We start from the raw sequence: 18,350 nt of genomic DNA, 5'->3' as shown, positions 1-18,350 counted from the left end.
GTCGGGTGAGTCGAACCAAAGACCTTCTTCAGTGTGGCCTAATTGTATAATTTATTTTAAGGATTTCCCAGAGGCCGTTTAGTCCTATCGACGGGGTCTCCATCCTGTACAGTTAGTATGAGTATATGAGAATACAAAGTGAGCAGAGACTGAGGAGAAATAACACGACGGATAGGACAATTGAGAGTGAGCAAATCAACAAGGAAAACAAGGAATATCAGTGAATACCTTTGCAGATAAATTGAAGAGAAAGACCATGGAACTACAAGTTACGCTATACTGTCCACTAACACCACCAGTTACTAAACAATCAGCTCATGCGATAACATTGCACGACACTGACCGACGGTACTGACGTTCTGCAACTAACTGGCCAACAGCTCTAGAACATCTATGCGCACTCCCACAGCCTTCCAACTTGGAAGGTTCAAAGTTATAGAAATAACATAAGGAGGGGAAGGTGAGCGCAACCAAGATAAGCACGAGCTGAAAGTCTCAGCTGTGAAGGACGGTGGCGGATGTTCATGCATGTCGATGACGATACTGGAAATACCATTGGACAATACGGTCAAACCACGATTCCAGAACGCAAAGCAACATTCCACATAACTTGTGTGGCTCAAGAGATGCGAGGATCAATAAAAGGGGAAGCTATGCGAACAAGAATCATGAAAAACCGAACACCTCAGTAAAACAGCACTGTACTTCGACTTCTTGTAGTTCTTGTAGTTCTTTGGTCTTTCTCTTTTGTATAAATTAAACCTTGGCTCTCCATCTGAGTAGATAAATTGAAACTTAGCCATACTATTATGCAGTTCTCTTTTAAACTCAGCAATATTTATGATGGAGGTTATGGTAGGGGGCAGACTATTGTCCAGCGGATAATGCTCAAAAAATGTTCGTATAATGCTTATCATAATAGCTCATACATGTACACCCTTCAAAGCGCTGAACCCCTTGATAGGCGACAAGCCTCTGGGTCATCCTAATACAGATATTATTATTATAATGCTCCGAAAACTACCTTGTAATGCTGATTATAATGCTTCAAACAAGGCTATAATGCTATTGGTTTGGAACAAACGTGGAAGAAAGGCTGCACATTGTCAAACTTCCAGGAAAGGACGCATTTAGTCGATCTGCCTCCGAAGCTGCTACAATATCTCTCACGAGCTCCACCACTTCTTAGCACTATAAGACACGACTCGAGTCTCCATTGGCTGCTCTCCATTGCAACTTTGATGCAGGGCTGTGGCTGAATAGTGGGTGTATCGAATCTTTTCCCTTGCTTATCCATGTAGTGAGAGGTGAAACCATTATTGCTGGTGATCATTTGGATGCTGGAAGCATATCATGGGAAGTGGTATTCCTGCCTGCAGACAAGCTGTCACTGCTTCCACTCTGTGAAAAATGCCTGTCTTCATCTGGAACAGCTCACGCGAGGCCAGTCGAGAGACGATCTCAGATCGAGATCCCTCCCATTTGCGGAAATTCTGAAAACACATGGTCAGAAGTTATTTTGCCGCTCTACATCCTCTGCTTGCGCTGTCTTCTTCTCCTGAGGTTGCGTGGAGACAAAAGGTTGGCCACAATACTCTTCTTTTCTGATAGCACTTGACTGTTGGCATTGCATTACAATCGTCCACGGCGAACTGTACGTGCTTCACCAGGTAAGACACGCGCTCCTGCGGACTCAACTCGACTTGGTACTGCGTCCATGAGAAATTCTAGTTCTTTTCGAGCCTGCTGAGCTGGACTCGGCAAAGGCAGTTATTTGGAACACCCTCTTTCTGTTTATAGCCGCTCCTTCATCCAGGTCCAAATTTATCAATAGATGAATGTTTTCTTCAGTATCGCTAGAGATGCTATGGCCAGAACCTATGGCATAACAGGAAAACTCCTCTTCGTCTCTTTGATATTCACTTCGCGCACGTCTAGTCTCCTCCATGGCTCTCCATGATTTCTAAAAAAAAAAAGAACTCCTCGTAAATCATCGTTACGGATATTGTGTAACAGCCTCAGTTGCAGCGTTGGGCATGCTACACCACCTGTACATTTACCTGACTACATTGCTACATAAAGACTTTACAATGTATGTAGCAATGGCATTACACGTACGTAGTCAGGTAAATGTAGCATTATACCTCATTCCATATTCACCTACATACAATTGGCCATCTACATAAGGAGTGAATATTGCTGAATATTCACAGCTTATATTCACCACTTATATTCACCACTTATATTCACCACTAATATTCACGACCGTAAGTGTAAAGAGAGCAGTACTGCGCTTGATTCCTCGTCAGTCAGCGCACCGAAGCTGCCGAGTGCCCTAGAAAATGTCTACGCTAACTTCCGTAAGCAGGACTTTTCTGAGTACAAATGAAATTCCTTGCTTGCCATTGCCGCTGGATCCGCATGTGACCAGGTGCTGACAAGTCATCAACCAACAGTGAGCATCTTCACAGACGGAGCGTTCCAGCGAGCAAACAAGGTTTTGGACGCTCAACATGTCATTGGCCCGATTATTGCGGATCAAGCGGCAAGCCAGGAATTTCGTTTGCACTCAGCACAGCCCTGTTCACGGACGTTAGCGTAGAATTTTCCTACGGCACACAACAGCTCTGAAGCGCTGCCTGAAAAGAAAAGAAGTGAGGGTAGAACTGCTTGGCTCGCTGTTTATAAACCGACTCCCGAATTGGCGCGATGATCGCGGATTGGTCAATCTTCGCGTAAAACGAAACCTCTCTCGGATTGGTCAAATCTTCGCGTGAAACGAAACCAGTCTTAATGATTGGCTCCCGGCAAAAAGCTGCACCGGCGTGTTCTCCATGGTGATTGGCACGAGCGTGTTCTCCAAGGTCGTCACCTCCCATGCCACATGCACCAGTACGTGTACACGATCGATTGAACAAGATTCTGAACACGCCACCCTCCGATTCATGCAAGAACACGCCAGTCGGTTTACGATACTGAAATAATAATTAAATAAATATTTCCTTCAGCCTCGGGAATATGGGCGAATATTCACTAGTTATATAAACATGAACACCGTAAATCCTGCATGGCTAGATCCAAATCCGCAACAACAAGCTTGTGGTCGGTGCTGATCTCCATTCCTCCGTAGCTCCGGCAATTTTGCAGCATTCGCTTGTGGGATGAACGGCACACAATGTAATCATATTTCGTTGAATACTAGTATAGGCACTGTTTTCCCAGACGCCACGTCTCTTCGCCATCCAGTCCACGTGCAGCATGCTGGAAAGTGGTATTGGCCAGGTACAGGCCATTGCTGTCACAGTAGTCCACAAGTGACTGTCCATTCACATTACGAATTCCTCTGCCATGACTCCCCACAGCAGTCTCGCCAGGTCTTCTGACTCCTGCTTTAGCATTGAAGTCTCCGGCAATGTAGAGCAGCGTGCAGCCTCTGACCTGCTCGTACGCAGTCGACAATGCTGAGTAAAATTTGTCTATCTCGTCTGCTGACTGTGAGCATTTTGAGCTTGTTGGCGCGTACACGTTGATAACGGCGAAGGAGCAGTTTGCCCTCTCTGGCTTGTTGTCAGCATTCTGACATGGCCTATGGGTGAAGAGTAAGTACCGCAACTCGGTCGGAAATTTGCCAGAAACGGTGAATCTTCGCAGCATAGGATGACGATATCGCGAAACCCAGGCCGTAGTGTCGACATTCCGGCGGAAAACAGATCTGCCGATACCCGCCTCTCTCAATATCTAACCCGGCCACGATCTTCGTCTCCTGTAAGCAGCAAATGTTGATTTTGTACGACGATAATCCTCTGCTGAGCGCGTCCTGTTTGGACTTCGCCGAAATTCCTCTAACATTCAGGGTGGCAATTCGAAATGGCGTTGAAGAACGCCGTTTGTCACTCTTCATTCGCTCTCAATATCTAACCCGGCCACGAGCCTCGTCTCCTGTAAGCAGCACTGAAATGTTGATTTTGTACGACGATAATCCTCTGCTGAGCGCGTCCTGTTTGGACTTCGCCGAAATTCCTCTAACATTCAGGGTGGCGAAATGGCGTTGAAGAACGCCGCTTGTCACTCTACATTCGATGTCTTAGTCTATTTTCCTAGTCTATTTCCGATAAATACATGCCTCTCCGAAGAGAGAGAGAAAGCGTAAACTTCCTCATCCAAACAGAGCTTCTTGGAGCATATCAGCCGTCAAGTGCAAGACACAGCACCGCATCCACAGGACTGGCGCTGAATGTCAGTAGACTCGTGGAGGACAAAGCAATGCAGAAACGGTACCAAGAGAGGCTGTCCTCCATCATACCTCCCGTCTGTGACGATGCCAGATCATGTGACGAAGTATACAATGACATCGTGACAGCTGTTAAAGAAACCGCACACAGCACTGTCGGTCAAGTAAAGAGAACCAAGACAAGAAAACAATCGAATGATCCCGAAATTGAGAAGCTGTCAAAATATCAGAAGGAGCTCAGGTTGAGCTGGATCAACACCCCGGATGGAGATAAAAGGTCAAGGCTTAAGCAAGTTCGCAACGGGGTTCAACATGAAATTAGACGGAGATGCAAGAGGGACGCGGAAAGGAGACATGACGCAATGGCTGAGGAAGTTGAGAAACTGAAGGACGGAGCAAAGATGTTCAAGGCAGTTGCTCTAATGACGAGGGAACGTGCTCAGCAGCTGGTGGTGGAGGATGACAAAGGTAGACTTGTAGGTAACACTACTGAGTCCCTTGATATCATCAGATCCCACTTCAATACACAGTTTAACCGGCCTGATGCTTCACCGGTCCTCCCGTTTCACGGAGATCCCCGACCTCTTCAAAACCCAATTACAGCTCATGAAATGTATTCGTGCATCAAGAAACTCAACAACAACAGAGCCTGTGGACCCGATGGGTCTAGCTAGTGCAGAATATTTGAAGTACGGAAGTGAGACGCTGGCCCAAGCGCTGGCTCAATGCCTGAATTGCATGTTTGAGACGCATCATCCAATTGAACTCGGACAAGGCACGTTAATACCCCTGCCGAAGCCTAACAAAAAGAAGGAACCTCCCGGAAATCTTAGGCCTATTGTGCTGCTGAATTCAACCAGAAAGGCCCTTTCTCTCCTTCCACTGCGACGCATACAGCCAGCAGTGGACAGCTATCTGAGTGCATCCCATAGTGGCTTCCGTCCTGGCAGATCCACGGCTGATGCAGTCTGGACGCATCGCTGGCTAGCCGCTATCACCCAGAAGTACCATGCCACCATCGAGATACACGGAATAGATATGAGCAAGGCATTTGACACAATATCGAGAGAGAAGCTGCTCGCGGTGGTCAATGGCATCGTGAAGGAGGATGAAGTCCGACTTATCCAAGTGCTTCTTTCCAATACAAGCCTATCTGTGCTCGCGTGTAAGCAGCAGTCATCGGAGTTTGAGACCACGATCGGCACCCCACAGAGCGACTGCCTATCTCCAGTTCTTTTTGTCATTTACTTGGAATCAGCGCTACGTTATCTCAGGGCCACGTTACCTCCCAGGCCTCCAGCTGATGATCTCTTGCCTGGGGAGGTTATCTATGCAGATGATACGGATTTTCTGAGCAGCTCACGGACATGGTTGGACAGTATCAGCCCGAGCATAACTAAGGTCCTCAGAGAATGGCATCTCAAAGTGAACGAAGAGGAAACTGAGCAAACAACACTACGCAGAGCAGGGGATCGTCTAGCGGAAATCTGGAGAAAGACACGTAAGCTTGGGTCACTTCTGGGTGATGAACAAGACGTGATCAGAAGGAAGCAGCTCGCAACAGCAGCTTTCAGGTCACTCTTTGTTGTATGGTGTCGACGAGAGCTTATTAGTGAGAAGCTGCGGCTGAGGCTCTACCAGGCGTTTGTCATACCAGTACTGACCTACAACGGCGGAACATGGGGCTTGACGATGGCTTTGGAGCAGAGTCTCGATTCCTTCCACCGTCAGCAACTGCGATCACTCCTTGGCATTAGTTGGCCTCAGAAGATGACGAATGTCTCTTTGTACGCCAGGTGCAAAGCTGAGCCAATCACCAACATTCTCAAGCGTATGCGGTGGCAACTCTTTGGTCACATTCTCCGCTTGCCAGAGGACACCCCAGCATCATTGGCAATGGCGGCGTATTTCACGCACGATGAGAAGACCTGGCGAGGACGCCCACGTGTCACAATTGTCACGAAGCTGTCGGGAGACCTGGCGGGAACGGATAATGGAAGGCTTGTGTCGCTTGGTGACTTGCAGCGCCTCTGGATCCTGGCAAGGGACCGTGCAGGGTGGAGAGGACTCTGTGCCGTCGTATGTTGCTCTTGACTGGATTACACAGAACGGATATATTATGATGTCATTTGATTTATGTTTTTGGCAGAGCATTCTATTTCCGGCATATGCGAATAATTATGTGGGTTGCCATTGTGCGGCTGACATTGCCGCGGAAATGCATAAATTATAATAATAATAATAAATGTTGAACGGCCTCTGCTGCGATGTCGACTACACCATAGCTCAGTGGTTAGAGCATCGCTGGCTACAAGCGAGGGTCCCTGGTTCGAGTCCTGGTGGTGACAGTCAATTTTTTCTTCAGACTTTTCCCGTTTGTCTCTTTCCCTCAAATCAGTCAATATTAATTTTTATGACTTGGGGCTCCCCGCGTGCTAGTTTGTACGTGAAGTGTGTGGGTTACAGTGAGGGCTGCGTCCCACCCGCCTGTGTGGATTCACAGGAAGTGTGAGTTACGAAGTCCGAAGAAAATGTTGAACGGCCTCTGCTGGGATGACGACTACACCATAGCTCAGTGGTTAGAGCATCGCTGGCTACAAGCGAGGGTCCCTGGTTCGAGTCCTGGTGGTGACAGTCAATTTTTTCTTCAGACTTTTCCCGTTTGTCTCTTTCCCTCAAATCAGTCAATATTAATTTTTATGACTTGGGGCTCCCCGCGTGCTAGTTTGTACGTGAAGTGTGTGGGTTACAGTGAGGGCTGCGTCCCACCCGCCTGTGTGGATTCACAGGAAGTGTGAGTTACGAAGTCTGAAGAAAATGTTGAACGGCCTCTGCTGGGATGACGACTACACCATAGCTCAGTGGTTAGAGCATCGCTGGCTACAAGCGAGGGTCCCTGGTTCGAGTCCTGGTGGTGACAGTCAATTTTTTCTTCAGACTTTTCCCGTTTGTCTCTTTCCCTCAAATCAGTCAATAATAATAATAATACTTGCAAGTAATAATAATACGAGGTGAATAGCAATTTCTGGACATGAAAATAAAATAGAGGCCCACTGGCTGTGTGTTTTACATTTTTCATATCTTTTTGTATCTATTGTAATGGCCTAATCCTTCATCTTTCCAAATATGTGACAATTGCTCATGCTGTGATCCCAGAGACTTTATAGCAGGATGGTTTCGACAGGCCAATTTTTTGGCCTAAATTTCAGTGTATGGAATTCTGGACATGAAAGTAAAACAACGTCAACAGGCATCCTATACTGCACAAATTTTGTTATTTTTCTATTGGTGGACTGTAGTTGGCCTCTTCACACTTCCAGCCAACAGGTCCAAGACTATAGAGCGTCTGAAGTGGAGTGCACATGGGGAAGCCAACAATTCGTCCATTACTTCTTATTTTACTCAAAATTCAACATTTCCATGCGACAAAGTACCACAAAACTCGTTGAAATGCCTCCCAAGAAAAGGCTATCAGCAAGGCACCGACACGAGGAGAAACTACAACAGCTCAGCTGTCAACTACAACAAGAAAAAACTTCATCAACCTGACTTACTTGACTCTACACGCGACGAAAAATTATTTTACTCGAAATGTCCAGAAATGTACAATGTCCAGAAATAGAAATTGTCCCCGTACAAACCTTGGCGAATACCAGTGAATATTCGCCCATATGCACTCGGCTTCAGGTAATATTATATACCTAGTGCTAAAAGTGTTCACGAAGGATCAGTTGGGGAAGTGAACTGCCTGAAAAGAGAAAAAACCGCCAGACCCTCCAGGACTCGAACCTGGGACCCTGCTTGTCATGAGCAACGCTCTAACCACTGAGCTATGGGACCAGGCTGAATCTAGAAGGCGCTGACAAGTTGTTCACTCCAAAGGCAGCTCACAACACGTGCCACACATACTGATGGCACTTGGGTCTTTCTCTCTCCCCCAGGAGACCAACCACGGTCAGTTTCTGGACCCTACCGGAAGTGAAAGAAAAGGGATAAATTTTTTGAAAGGATTGGGAGAACTTCAAATACAAAGGATCAGTTGGGGAAGTGAACTGCCTGAAAAGAGAAAAAACCGCCAGACCCACCAGGACTCGAACCTGGGACCCTGCTTGTCATGAGCAATGCTCTCACCACTGAGCTATGGGACCAAGCTCTAGAAGGGTCCTGGTGGGTCTGGCGGTCTACGTCTGTTCTCAACGTCCAGGAGACTGTTCCGGAGGATCAGCGCACCACACGGGGACAAGTGTCGAACTTGCTTCAAGTTCCCTTTCTTCGTGGGCCTGCGGGAAGTTCGACCATGATGTTTCGGGGAAGCATTCTCTGGAATGTCTGGTGTTCACGAGGTGTTTGTCGCGCTGGAAATGGAGTGTCTCTGCAAGTTTGTATCCCTGGTGATGTTTGTGCCTAGACAGCACTATAATAAGTGGAGGTCTTCAGGCACAATCTTGCTCAGCCTACTCAAACTAAACTGATGAGGGGTGAATTCCCCGAAACAATGTGTATTGAGCAGGGAGTGGTGCTTTCTTCCAGGTTTGCCGAGTCGAAGGTTCAATGGACTTCTCGTGATCTCTGGATGGCAGTCGTGAGTCAGTCAAGTGTCAAGTCGTCGGCGGAATCGCGCGAGCTCCAGTGTGAGAGAAAACCCATTCCTATTATTATTGTGGAAAGGAAAAGGACATATGGATACGAGTTAAGAGTAACTCTCCATCACTGTAACTGGATACTATACACAGTCAGAAAGTGCAATAACTAGGCACAAAACTGACAAGAGTACGGAGACATTCGACGTCCTGACACCTAGCTTCAACACATCTCCGTAGCGCTAACCGACAGCCTTCCAACTTGGAAGGTTCAAGGTTATGGAAATACCAAAGAGGGGAAGGCAAGCGCAACGAAAACGAGTAAAACGAGTATATAGTATCCAGTTACAGTGATGGAGAGTTACTCTTAACTCGTATCCATATGTCCTTTTCTTTTCCACATTTATTTATGGCTCAACATCCGAGTTTCCTATTATTATTATTATTATTATTATTATTATTATTATTATTATTATTATTATTATTATTATTATTATTATTTTATGACTTGGGGCTCCCCGCGTGCTAGTTTGTACGTGAAGTGTGTGGGTTACAGTGAGGGCTGCGTCCCACCCGCCTGTGTGGATTCACAGGAAGTGTGAGTTACGAAGTCTGAAGAAGGTGTTGAACGGCCTCTGCTGGGATGACGACTACACCATAGCTCAGTGGTTAGAGCATCGCTGGCTTCAAGCGAAGGTCCCTGGTTCGAGTCCTGGTGGTGGCAGTCAATTTTTTCTTCAGACTTTTCCCGTTTGTCTCTTTCCCTCAAACCAGTTAATATTTTATGACTTGGGGCTCCCCGCGTGCTAGTTTGTACGTGAAGTGTGTGGGTTACAGTGAGGGCTGCGTCCCACCCGCCTGTGTGGATTCACAGGAAGTGTGAGTTACGAAGTCTGAAGAAGGTGTTGAACGGCCTCTGCTGGGATGACGACTACACCATAGCTCAGTGGTTAGAGCATCGCTGGCTTCAAGCGAAGGTCCCTGGTTCGAGTCCTGGTGGTGGCAGTCAATTTTTTCTTCAGACTTTTCCCGTTTGTCTCTTTCCCTCAAACCAGTTAATATTTTATGACTTGGGGCTCCCCGCGTGCTAGTTTGTACGTGAAGTGTGTGGGTTACAGTGAGGGCTGCGTCCCACCCGCCTGTGTGGATTCACAGGAAGTGTGAGTTACGAAGTCTGAAGAAGGTGTTGAACGGCCTCTGCTGGGATGACGACTACACCATAGCTCAGTGGTTAGAGCATCGCTGGCTTCAAGCGAAGGTCCCTGGTTCGAGTCCTGGTGGTGGCAGTCAATTTTTTCTTCAGACTTTTCCCGTTTGTCTCTTTCCCTCAAACCAGTTAATATTATTATTATTATTATTATTATTTGAAACTCGGATGTTGAGCCATAAATAAATGTGGAAGAGAAGAGGACATATGGATACGAGTTAAGAGTAACTCTCCATCACTGTAACATGATACTATATACAGTCAGAAAGTGCAATAACTAGGCACAAAACTGACAGAGTACTGAAACATTCGACGTCCTGACACCTAGCTTCAACACATCTCCGTAGCGCTAACCGACAGCCTTCCAACTTGGAAGGTTCAAGGTTATGGAAAAGACCAAAGAGGGGAAGGCAAGCGCAACGAAAACGAGCAAAAGCTACAGTCCCAACGGAACAAAGAATGTCGATTGTTACTGGACGATGACGAGACCAGTACGATATTTGACAAAGCGGTCTAACTACAATTCGAAGCAGCAAAGCAGCACACCACCCAACTTGGGTGGGTCATAAATATCAAAGATAAGTAAAGAAAGGGAAGCTTTGCGAAAACGAATTGTACAAGCCGAAAGCCAAACTCCTACAGTACTCCTCATGCATGACATTGTGATGGACTAGTTGACTACAAAACAAGTTGTTTCACACGACGTACGTTTCGCCGTATGGTTCGTGACGGCTCATCAGGTGTGCAATTTGAAACTCGGATGTTGAGCCATAAATAAATGTGGAAGAGAAGAGGACATATGGATACGAGTTAAGAGTAACTCTCCATCACTGTAACATGATACTATATACAGTCAGAAAGTGCAATAACTAGGCACAAAACTGACAGAGTACTGAAACATTCGACGTCCTGACACCTAGCTTCAACACATCTCCGTAGCGCTAACCGACAGCCTTCCAACTTGGAAGGTTCAAGGTTATGGAAAAGACCAAAGAGGGGAAGGCAAGCGCAACGAAAACGAGCAAAAGCTACAGTCCCAACGGAACAAAGAATGTCGATTGTTACTGGACGATGACGAGACCAGTACGATATTTGACAAAGCGGTCTAACTACAATTCGAAGCAGCAAAGCAGCACACCACCCAACTTGGGTGGGTCATAAATATCAAAGATAAGTAAAGAAAGGGAAGCTTTGCGAAAACGAATTGTACAAGCCGAAAGCCAAACTCCTACAGTACTCCTCATGCATGACATTGTGATGGACTATGATGGACATTGTGTCAGGACGTCGAATGTTTCAGTACTCTGTCAGTTTTGTGCCTAGTTATTGCACTTTCTGACTGTATATAGTATCATGTTACAGTGATGGAGAGTTACTCTTAACTCGTATCCATATGTCCTCTTCTCTTCCACATTATTATTATTATTATTATTATTATTATTATTAAGAAATACAGATCTGTTTGAAGTGAGTGCTTACAAAGTGCTAATGAGTGTAAAAAAAAAAAAAAAAAAAAAAAAAAAAAAAAAAAAAAAAAAAAAATTATTATTATTATTATTATTATTATTATTATTATTATTATAATTATTGACAGGTTTTGAGGGAAAGAGACGAACGGGAAAAGTCTGAAGAAAAAATTGACTGTCACCACCAGGACTCGAACCAGGGACCCTCGCTTGTAGCCAGCGATGCTCTAACCGCTGAGCTATGGTGTAGTCGTCATCCAAGCAGAGACCGTTCAACGTTTTCTTCAGACTTCGTAACTCACACTTCCTGTGAATCCACACAGGCGGGTGGGACGCAGCCCTCACTGTAACCCACACACTTCACGTACAAACTAGCACGCGGGGAGCCCCAAGTTATTATTATTATTATTGTTACAAAAAATGTATTATCTACGCATGCATCTACGCAAGAGTCACCACCAGCCAATTAGGACATGTGTCAAAGTATTGAACGTTTTCGTTCCCTTCTTGTCAAAATACTACAGGGAATGATGGAAATAAGCTAAAAGACTACAACTATAAGGAAAAGAAGTTCAGAAATATATCACTCCAATTATGTGTAGAAGTGACACGAAAAAATAGATGTGAAGAATCAAGAAAACAGCATGCAAATCCAATAAGTGACAAAAACGTAGTGACAAGAAAAAGAGAGAAATATCAAGAGATCTATTTCGCACCTTCACGACGAACAGTGCCAAACAACTGCAAAGACAACACATTCTCCTTCTGAACACAAAGCTCAGGGTCTAACTTACGTATGTACAAAGGTTCCAACACGGCAAGATGTAACAAAGACCTCCCACGCGACAAAACAGAGAATACATCATCGGAATACCACTCACGACAACTAGCACTGCCCGACAGGTGACACTTGATTGCCGAGGTACCGTTTCCCTGACCCGACGACTTGGCCGTTGTCACCTCCGATATTGCCGCTTGCGAATCTCTCCCATTACGCCCTGCGTCCCTGCAATTCCCGATTGCCTCGGTCGAGATCAGTGTGATGCTCCACGTCCAGTCTGTCCTGCTTCCGTGGTCTACCTCGTTTCTTCACATTAACCGTTGTTGTCACTTCCAGTATTGGTTCTTTTGATTCGTCATCAATTCGTCTCCTCAATTGACTTCTGGTGACTCGTCCGGGGCTCGATTGTCCAGATGTCAGTTTCGGTGGTCTCCGTATAGGTCTCTTCTTCTTGTGAAAATCGGTACGTAGGTAGAACCTTTCAGCACCTGGGCGCACGGATTCGTCAACATGTACCGTTGAATCTTGTCCCTGTAGCTGCACGTGGTTCTCGACCTCGGCGTGGTCGTCCACCGAAGTGTCCAGTGCAGTCTGTGTCTGAGGTGGACTTGTCCAAGTCCGCTGTCGATACGCTTGCCGACGCCTCCTCCTTTTCGTCGGGCGGAAGGCTGGAGCCAACCCAAACAACAGTCAACAAGAAGAAGAGACCTATACGGAAACCACCGAAACTGACATCTGGACAATCGAGCCCCGGACGAGTCACCAGAAGTCAATTGAGGAGACGAATTGATGACGAATCAAAAGAACCAATACTGGAAGTGACAACAACGATGGTGTAGCTGTCATCCCAACAGAAACAATTCAACATATTCTTCAGACTTTCGGAAACAATAGCCTTTCTAGTTGAGGTGTTTATATTCTTGTGTCTCTGTGTGCTTTCACTCGTACATCTTTCTCAATGTTTCTGGATGGGCTCATTTGATAAAACTCAATAGCTTTCGCTGCTTATTGCACAAGTACTATCAATGTTAAAATTGGAGTGTTTATTGCGAACTATACACACATCGGAGCGGAAGCAAATGTTACATGTAATCACGGCTACCGTATATTGAAGGATTCGACAATGATGTGCCGGAAACAAAATGCTACGGATGGTTTGTGGACTGATCTACCAAGCTGCAATCGTGAGTGAAATTTTCTTTTCTCCGTGTTTAGACCTCTCGCTTAGGATTAGCTTTCTTTTTTTGTGGTAGCTTAAGTGAAGGCTATATACCTGCTTTATGCAGGTTGATGCCAACGCGAACCAGCAAAATAATAATAATTAGACCAGTAAACCTACTCTTATCCTGACTTGTTCTGCCCTGGTGTATTTCGCATTACGACCCTGTATATCAACAGTCCACAACTCGGTCCTCAAGATCATGGGGAATGTTTTGAATCCATGCGGAGCATGGGTGGTTGGTCGCAGAAAAGTTTGTACATGGCTTAATATGCGATTATCTGTTCTCTCCATCTTCCTCAGTAGTTTCGCCGTGCGATGTTTTTACTATTGTAATGTCCTATTTCAATCTCAAATTCTCTCCATTATCGTTTGCAAAGCTGGTTGCTCCCTCTTGGATGCACATGTACTTTTCTCCTATGTTTCGGCGCACAGGAGTAACGATGATTCCGAGACTTTTGGTCGAAGGGGTTACTTTTGCCCCGCCCCACTTCCATCCAATACGCCACCGCCCCTGCTGTGCAGCATCTGATGGTTTTGTGGTATTCTGTAAAAAAGGAAATAGAAAAAGGGTATTATGCACTGCTTGAGGAGTGAAATTTGCATGCGGTGTAATTTCTGTGTGACGTGGAAGAATTTCTAACTCTTTTACTGTTGCATTATTAAAAAATATTATTAGAAAAAACACCACACTTGAAACTCCATATCTTTGCCATACATTCTTCAAAATTCATGGTTTAAGTGCACTGGAAAGCGCCTTTAACCCTTTCAGGGCCACTACTGGTTCTACATACGCCTCAACCCGAGTTTGCAGCTGCAAAATTTTATAATTTCACTCACCAGTGGCAGAATTTTATCATCTGTGTCTCATCAGCAAGCTCCAGATATCCTCTCTTTAATGATTCAATTAGACCTCTAGCAGGGGCAATGGAATCACCTTCATGCCATTTGAGAGCTGCTTCATTGCGCCTGAGTGGGATACTGTCGCCACCCCAACAATTTTCTTCGGTCCTGTGGTTTTACTCACCTGAGAACAACGATTTAAAGTTCTCCAGATTCATGCGGTTTCAGGGAATTCGTTGGGCTCTACTTCGCATGCGCCGTGCGACAATGACTCATAGGAGAAGTCCCCTATTTGAAATATACTGATAGATGCAGGTCACTCACTGTACATGCAAGTTGTCAAGAAGTTCAAGTGTATTTGTGTTTCGCTCTTTGGCGCTGCATGAATCCAAGTCAAGCCGTATCAAACGAAACATCACTGGCAGCTTATTTTCTCAGCTTTGAACGAGCTATCATTTGCGATGATCGGAGAGAGGACACCAGAGCTACGATACTATGAACCCTGGTGTATAAGCACTGTATGAAGTGATGAGTTGCAGATCTAGCCAACTCAAGGTTGGAGACCAGTTTTAGAACCAAACAAATTGTCCTTAAGTATCCCCCAGAATGCGCAAACAACCTGCAGACTGTGCAGGCAATCTGGAATTTTCAGATGGCGCAAAAACCCAGAAAGTGCGGAAAAGAAATATTCTCTGGTTTGAGGGAAAGATGCAAACAGGAAAATGAATTGACTGGCATTGACTGGCACCACTAGGACTCCAACTATGGACATTTGCTTATGGCCAGCCAGCGATGCTCTCACCACCAAGCTATGGTGTAGCTGTCATTCCAACAGAGACGATTCAACATTTTCTTCAGACTTCCGGAAACAAAAGCCTTTCTGGTTGAGGTGTTTATATATAATATTATATTATTCTTGTGTCACTGTGTGCTTTAACTCATACATCTTTCTCAATGTTTCTGGATGGGCTCATTTGATAAAAACTCAACAGGTTTCGCTGGTTATTGTACAAGTACAATCAATTTAAAAAATGGAGTGTTTATTCCGAAATATACACACATCGGAGCGGAGGCAAATGTTACATGTAATAACGGCTACCGTCTATCGAACGCTTCAAGAATGATGTGCCAGAAGCAAAATGGTACGGATGGTTTGTGGACTGATCTACCAAGCTGCAATCGTGAGTGAAATTTTCTTTTCTCCGTGTTTAGACCAGTAGACCTACTCTTATCCTGACCTGTTCTGCCCTGGTGTATTTCGCATTACGACCCTCTATATCAACAGTCCACAACTCAGTCCTCAAGAGCATGGGGAATGTTTTGAATCCGTGGGGAGCATGGGTGGTTGGTCGCAGAAATGTTTTGTATATGGCTTAAGGGGGCAGCCTACCCATAAATTTCATATGGCATTCAATTGACCGTAACTTTGGTGTTTCTCAGTGGATTTGAGTGAAATTTTGACCACACACTCCTGCCACTATGCTGGCCCTCAGGACATGATTTACAAGTTCTTGCGCCTCACTGACAGGCTTTCCAGGCCGGAAAAACTCAAATTTCCGGCATAGTGCCACGGTGTGCGAGCCACCCAGGAGCCAAACAAATGCGTTTACATTTTTTTCACATTTTCGTGCCCATTCTGTCCGTGCGCGGGACCCAAACCTAAAACAAGTCCAGAAGCAGCCATGGGTGGTGGGGTAGGGCCCCTCAACGTGGCCCTGGAATCTGTCACAACGGAACGAGTGGGCGTTCTCTCGCGGACTCCCACAGACCCAAGTCAATTTTTGAATTTTTTAGGTTTAGGGTGTGCTACGAGGTCGTACCTTTGATACAACATCCAGTGCTGGGACCTCCACAGCAAGCCATTTCCACAGCGCTGCACACCAAATCCAGGATGCCCTCAGAAACCGGCAAAGACTGCCACTCACGTTTCACTACTGCCTAGTACTGAATCCTACCTGACTTCTTGACACGACTCAAACTTGCCAAAGTCACTAAATCAACGTCAACTACAATAATCAAGCCACATATCTGCAACGTCACGAGGGTGCTGGCAAAAGTCCTGCTGCACGGCGGCGGGCTTCGCCCGCCGCCGTGCAGCCCAATACGTGGTTTTTTAACGTGATTTTTGGGACTTTTTTTGGACTTGGGGCAAAATTCTGCACACTTTCGCGTGTTTCCATAATACGACAAGTTGCGCACGGTCTGCTCACATTCAAATACAGTGCTGCCAACAAATGACAGCATGCAACAAAAAAATCTTTCCTTGCAAGGGCACATTTTCGGCCATAACTCTTGAACGGCTGGTCAGATAGGGACACAATTTTCAGAGAATTTGCAGCTATTCATGCTCTTTCAACTGACGTAGCACTCAATATGAATTTACAAATTCGATGTTTCAGCGAATTTTTGGGTAGTCTGCCACCTTAATATGCGATTATCAGTTCTCTCCATCTTTCTCAGTAGTTTCGCCGTGCGATGTTTTTACTATTGTAATGTCCTATTTCAATCTCAAATTCTCCCCATTATCGTTTGCAAAGCCAGTGCTACCCTCTTGGCTGCACATGGCCCAATGTCAGCGAGAATCGACCTTCGGGTGAAAATCATCCAGGTGTAGCTGTAGCCACCCTCCCTTCCGTTCTGGACTTTTGCGGATTATCAGCAGACTTCGTACGGTGTTCAAGCAGTTTCCATCGCCGTCTGCAGTGATGAGGATCAAGACCATCCATGCTCTATGCCAGAAGTTGTGCGAGAGTTGTTTTACAACAAAAACTGGATGGCTGAATTATTACACTGCCTTTTGCAGCACATAATACTAGTATTCCGATGTGGAAAATGCTGTGATAAACTGTTGTATTTGCTGATATGTAACTATACTTGTTTGAGAAGCTTCTGGGTCTATATTGCTTTGTTCGATCTAATACTTTGCCATGTGATCACTAGATACCTATAGATGACAAATGCAGAAAAAGTCATTTTCTGCAAATCACCCCAAGGTCCATTTTTTCAGATACTGGGCCACATGTTCTTTTCTCGTATGTATCGGCGCACAGGAGTAGCGATAATTCCGATACCTTTGGTCGGAGGAGTTACTTTTGCCCTGCCCCCACATACATCCAATACGCCACCGCCTCCGCTCTGCAGCATCTGATGGTTCTGTGGTATTCAGGAAAAAATGGATTATGCACTGCTTGAGGAGTGAAATTCACAGGCGGTTTAATTTCTGCATGACGTGGAAGAAACTGTTTTACTGTTGCATTATTCAGAAAAAATACCACACTTGAAAGTCCATAACTTTGCCATACATTCTTCAAAATTCATGGTATTGAGCTTACTGGAAAGCTTCTCTAACCCTTTCAGGGCAACTACTGATTCCACATATGCCTCAGCCCCACTACGCAGCTGCAAAATTTTACAATTTCACTCACCAGTGGCAGAATTTCGTTCTGATCTGTGTCTCATCAGCAAGCTACAGATGTCCTCTCTCCAAATCATTCAATTTGCTTATTTTCTCAGCTTTTCAATGAGCTATTATTTGCAATGATCGGAAAAAAGGAGACCAGAGCTTTGATAATAATTATGAACCCTGGTGTATAAAAAAAAAGAAAAAAAGAAAATTATCGTATCCGTTCCCGAAGGGAACTCACGACGGCCGCTAACACCCGATAAACCCTAGTGGCACTCTGGTGTATTATGCGCTGTATAAAGTGATCAGCTGCAGAGCTAGCCAACTCAAGGTTGGAGACCAGTTTTAGAACCAAACAAATGTTTCCTCAACTATAATGTGCAAACAACCTGCAGACTGTGCAGGCAATCTGGAATTTTCAGATTGCGCAAAACCCAGAATGTGCGGAATAGAAATATTCACCGGTTTGAGGTAAAGATGCAAACAGGAAAACCAATTGACTGACATTGAGTGGCACCACTAGGACTCCAACTATGGACCTTTGCTTTTGGCCAGCGATGCTCTCACCACCAAGCTATGGTGTAGCTGTCATCCCAGCAGAGACAAATCAACAATAATTT

General features: G+C 45.4%; 1 protein-coding gene across 1 annotated transcript; it reads left to right on the top strand.

The window, feature by feature from the left end:
• Positions 1-4,891: 4,891 nt before the first annotated feature.
• On the top strand, positions 4,892-6,325 carry LOC135819973 (uncharacterized). The gene has a single exon (XM_065333272.1). It carries the CDS (start codon positions 4,892-4,894, stop codon positions 6,323-6,325), a length of 1,434 nt encoding a protein of 477 aa, XP_065189344.1.
• Positions 6,326-18,350: the final 12,025 nt, after the last annotated feature.

This window comes from Sycon ciliatum, chromosome 6 (genome assembly GCF_964019385.1).
Source record: "Sycon ciliatum chromosome 6, ocSycCili1.1, whole genome shotgun sequence".
Lineage (NCBI taxonomy): Eukaryota > Metazoa > Porifera > Calcarea > Leucosolenida > Sycettidae > Sycon > Sycon ciliatum.
The sequence above is the reverse complement of the archived record's forward strand: the minus strand, read 5'-3'. Positions and strand labels throughout refer to the sequence as shown.

Bases quoted from the DNA above. Each gene is read 5' to 3' on its own strand.
- LOC135819973 (XM_065333272.1), top strand. From the start codon at position 4,892: ATGGGTCTAGCTAGTGCAGAATATTTGAAGTACGGAAGTGAGACGCTG.